Genomic DNA, 4,866 nt, shown 5'->3' on the forward strand with positions numbered 1-4,866 from the left:
TCTCCCACCTGCCCTTCAATGACGCGCGCCCAACCGTTGGCGGGAAAGGCGTGACCTCTTGCGCACGCGCACTCCAGTGTCCAGGAAACTGTCCAGCGACCCCTGACGTCACGGGCGACGATGCATTTGGTTGGTTGCTCTCCGACTCCCTTTCCCCTCCACCACCCGCGCCAGCCCCCCAGACTGTCTTCCGGCTCCCCGCCGCTGGGGCCTCCCAAGTCCTGAACATTCTAATACTGCAGAGACCCTGGGGGACTCTCCCTTCCCTTGCGCTACAGATGTGGCCACTTGAGAAGGGGCGAGCGACTTCTGCTCGGCAGTGAGTGCTCCAGCCCGGACTGGAATCCAAGGTGTGTCCAGGGCTCACCTGAGAGGGACGCTAAGGGTTGGGGGAGGACAGAGACCGGCTGGTGTGCAGCCCATGCCCGGCCCCCCGGGACAGGTCGAGCTGGTTTGCGTTGGGGTTTGGGTGTTTTGAACCTGGGTCTTTCACTCTCCCCCGTGCTTCCTCCGCCATGTACCCCGGTAGGCGCACCCCCCTTCTGTTTGGCTTTCCTGCCCCTCACCTCGCCTCCTGGCCCCCAGGCGGTCTTGCTGTCCTGCCCACTGCCTGCAGCACCTCATTCCACAGTGCCCCAACACCCCCAAGCCTCTCCACCGGCCCATGCTCCAGCTTGTCCTGCAGGCCTCCTGCTGACGCTCTGCCCTGGTGGCCACGTCACAGGCCGAAGCGCCAGGTCTGCCAAACCCCCTGGCGGCCGCCAGCGGAGAAGTAACGCAGCGGGCACTGGAGTGCGGGGCCCTTGCTCAGTCTCCTGAGAGGGAGCGGTGCAGACGAAGGAGAGCACCAAACGGCACAGGCCTGGAGGCTTTAATGCATGTATGGGCCGTGTAGGCAGCGGGGCCCTCAGGGACCCCATGGTCCCAGCTCTTGCCATCAGACGACCCTGCTGCACCCCCACACCTGTGTGGGGCTGGGCGCTGTGCTGAGAGGTCCACCTGGACCTGAGTGGGTGCAGCTCAGTCCTGGGTCAGGGTCCTGGGAGAAGCAGGCTGAGCCTTCCGGGGCATCTGCTTTCAGCACCCCCAAAACAGTGGACATCTGGAAGGAGAGGTTCGGAGTCCAGGAGTCAGGGGGTCTGACCAGCGCGCCCAAGTCCGCTTTGCCTCCTCCCCACGCGCTGCCCCCCGCTGGCTGGGACAGGCGCAGAGCCCGGGACTCACCAGTACAGCACATCCTCAAACTCCAGCTGCAGGTAGCGGAGCAGGCGGGGCGGCAGCGGCAGGCGGGGCAGGGCGTGGGGCAGGCGGGGGGCCAGGTGCGCGCGCAGCACGCAGCGGCTCAGGTGCTGCAGCGACCGCGGCTGCCTCGCCAAGGCGAAGAGAGAGGAGTAGAAGTGCTGGTGCTTCTGGGGGCAGAGCAAGGGGTTCCGCGAGGCAGCCTCGGATGAGGGCACCCACTCCTCCTAGGGGCGGGGGGCCAGTGGCGCCTACGGCAGCCTTGTACGTGTTGGGTTTGGGCGTTCACTGAGTTTTCTCCTGCAGGGACAAGCAGGGCTCTGGGCGGTTTCTGAGGGGCTGAGAGGGTGACCCTTTTAGGAGGTGGGCATCTCAGGGCTGGTTGAGCAGCTGGCCATGAGCTCGGGGCCCTGGGTCCTGACCTGCAGTGTCTCGGGAGGCACCAGATCCCTGGCCTCCTCGGGCAGCCGCACAGAGCTGTAGGTGTTCATCAGCACCTCGATGGTCCTCGGGGAGCTGCACCAGCGTTCCAGCACCTGGAGGAGGCAGCCCCTGTCAGAGGGCCTCTGTCACCCCACAGGGGAGTCCCTCGGGCAGCCCATCAGCACGACTGGGCAGCAACAGGATGGACAGTTGCTGGGGGTTGAAGTGTCCCCCAGACTGAAGTCCTAACCCTAGTTCTTATGATGTGACCTGTCAAGAAGTAAGGTGTTTGCAGAGGCAGTCAAATTAGGGAGGGTCCTAATCCAGCGTGGCGCTCTCCTCATAAGAAAGCAGTGACACAGATGCACAGGCAGGAAGCGGACGCTGAGGTGGAGGGATGTGCCCACAAGCCAAGGACGGCTGGCATCCGCCTGAGGCTGAGCCTCCGGCAGACCCGATCCTGCTGCCACCGGGGCTTCACATCGCCAGCCTCCAGACTGTCTCTGCCATCACCTCTACAGGCTTCCTGCTGGAACCTGCCTCTACAAGGTTTCTTGGCTGGAGTGGATCAAGCTGGAGCCAGACTCATTCTTGCATTTCTTCTCTCAGCAAACACTTGGGGTCCACGAAGGGGAGCAGTGGGGATAGGCAGTGGGGAGTGGTCAAATCCTGGTCAGCTGGGAGCTTGTCTTTGAGGGGGAACAGACAAGGCACGTGACCACTTGCAGAGCTGCTTTTAAGCAAAAGAAGTGGATGTGGGGCTGAGCGTGGCTGGAGAGGGTTCTGCCCGAGATGGGTGGTCCAGAAGGGGGGGGTGGCAGGAGCCATGCCTGGGGAAGGGGGCAGCCTGAGGGGAACCGTCCTGGTGCCAGAAAGGCAGTCTGGGCACACACAGGTCCATGCCCACCGTGGCTGCAAGTAACACCTCCAGGCAGACCCACGCTTGCTCCGCTCCATCTCTTGCTGTCTCTCAAGCTAGAAGCAGTGGCCACAGACCCTTAGTAAAATCTGAGCGTAGCGCCCTCTCTCAGGCCGCCTTCCTGTACATTGCCCTCCGCATCCCCCACTCCAGCACGCACACACGCTTGCAGTGACACTGAGGCTTTAACACGCCTGCCGAGAGGGAGAGACAGCCTGTCAGCAGCAGGCCAGAGTATGGTCTGCGCCGGGGACTGCTGGGTAGCGGAAGCAGTTGGGAGTCTGGTCCAGGCCTGGGGCCCTGGAGAAAGCGCTCACTCCCTCTTCTCTCGTTTACACGTGTGGAACTTGAGCCCAAGGCCCGCTGCTTCTCGCCCCGATCTGGGCAGTGCTCACCAGAGCGACCCCAGCCCGCTGTCTGGACAGAGGGCAGTATGCCTCCGGGCAGACCCGATCCTGCTGCCCCCGGGGTCTCACGGCAGACGATGTCCCCAGCCTGTTCTGACCCAGGCTTAAGAAGAGAGAACCCTGTGCAGGGAGAGCGCTGGGGCCGCCAGCTGAGCTCCCCCACCCAGTGCCTCCTCCTCATGCCAAGCCTGCCCAACCCACCGCCCATGGCCCCCCGGAGCCCACCCCGCGCGCCCCCTCGGATCCCCGGCATCGGGTGACGCCCAACATCGGTCCACACGCTGCCACGCTAGCTCAGCCTACGGACACCCTGCTTCCAGAGTGCCCAGTGCCGAGGGCCGCTCAGGGGGCACTGGCTCGGGAGTCTGCACATGACCCTGCTGCGAGGTGGCTGGGGGACGGAGAGGACAGGTCTCAGAGGTGCCCGGCCGGTGGGACTGTGCCTGGGCCACCACTGCCCACTTCTCATCCCTGCGAGGGGCCCGCGTCTCAGGCGGCCCTCTTGGTTCAGGGGATCCCAGGAATCCCCGGAACGTGCCGATGGCCACCTGAACCAGCACCCAAGACCTGGACCCAGGTCTCCCGCGCACCCAGTCCAGAGGCAGGCTGCTGGGGACTAGCCGCAGGAGCGGCTGGGCGTGGGGCCCTCCAGGGAGGGGCTCCCGCTCCCAGGACAGGCCCGGCGGCCCGAGCAGCTGCAGACGAGAGGGTGGAGGCGACTCCTTCTGCCCTCATTGACCGCCTGGCACGTGGCGCCTGGACGCAGGACGGACAGGCCCGCTGGCCGCCAGGGCAGGGCGGAGCGGGGCCGCCAGTGGGGCCCCAGGAAATCCGTGCGCTGTTCCGCCGCCTCCGCCCGCCTCCTCCCTGACGGGGAAATCATTAGCTGTCAGAGCCGCCGTCAGATTACAGGGAATTGCTCGTCTCCTAATTATCTGGTGTTAATAGGAGATTAATTAGTGTTAATTGTTGATTTTCTTGTATTTTCCCAAAGGGGAGACCAATCTGCCGAACTCTCGGGCTGTTTAATTATTTGGTCTTGCTTAGGAATCTAGACAGATGCTTTAGGTTTGAGTGAAGGGGAGAGAGGCAGGAGGCCGGGGCCTCTAGGGCCAGCCAGGGCTGGGCGCACCGGTCCAGAGGTGGGCAGGGGTCCTGACCCAGCGTCTCGGAGAACACGGGGCCCCACCCAGGCCCGGAGCTGCCCCTGACACCACACCCCTCCTCCAGACACGGGACCCCAAAGCACAGGGCTCAAGCTGAACCCACCTGGGGGGAAATGAAGGTAAGACAGAGGGGAGGCTGGCGGGAAAGGGGGCTTCTCAGGTGTGGGAGCGGCTCCTGGTCTGGGCGCGCGAGTCCCGACGAAACCAGGACCCGTCCGTCAAAGCGGGCAGGCGGTCAGCCCTGACCACCTGGCCACGGTGTGACTGGGCTCGCGGCTCTGCCTCGGGGAGAAGCTCCTGTGCGCTGGCCATCTCACCGGGCGGGTCAGGCTGCCCGGGGGGCTCCCTAGCGCCCCTCGCTGCCCCTTCAGCCCTGACTCCCCCTTTGCAGATCCTCACCGTCTGACCTAGTCCCCTCTGGTCACTTGCACACCTGTGCGCACGCGCCCCCTTCCGGCCGGTGTGCCCGGCTTTGCCCCACTGGGGCCTCGCTTGTCAAATGAGACAGAGGAACTGACCTGGTGCCCCGTACCTTGGGGAGCGCCCCGGGCCAGATGCGGACGGCGCCGTGGTTGAGCAGAGCCCGCACCGTGTGCTCCGGGGCCTGGGCCAGGGCCGCCGCCGGGCCCTGCAGAGCGCAGTGCAGGGCGGTGTGCCCCCCGAAGTCCATGGCGTTGGCGCTGACCCCGCGGGCCAGCAGCAGCTCCGCCAC

At 65.1% G+C, this 4,866-nt stretch overlaps 1 protein-coding gene across 1 annotated transcript in view; it reads right to left on the bottom strand.

Moving 5' to 3' along the window:
- Positions 1-868: 868 nt before the first annotated feature.
- Positions 869-4,866, bottom strand: part of ASB10 (ankyrin repeat and SOCS box containing 10) — a 7,361-nt gene continuing 3,363 nt past the window's right edge. The window contains exons 4-7 of the mRNA XM_012733864.1: positions 4,687-4,857; positions 1,662-1,775; positions 1,225-1,409; positions 869-1,102 (exon numbers count right to left, since the gene is read on the bottom strand). Coding sequence (XP_012589318.1) covers position 1,102; positions 1,225-1,409; positions 1,662-1,775; positions 4,687-4,857 — 471 coding nt within the window. The 3' untranslated portion in view covers positions 869-1,101. The remainder of the gene's footprint in view (positions 1,103-1,224; positions 1,410-1,661; positions 1,776-4,686; positions 4,858-4,866) is intronic.

Source organism: Condylura cristata, unplaced genomic scaffold (assembly GCF_000260355.1).
Source record: "Condylura cristata isolate star-nosed mole 26May11 unplaced genomic scaffold, ConCri1.0 scaffold00042, whole genome shotgun sequence".
In the NCBI taxonomy this organism is placed as follows: Eukaryota; Metazoa; Chordata; class Mammalia; order Eulipotyphla; family Talpidae; genus Condylura; species Condylura cristata.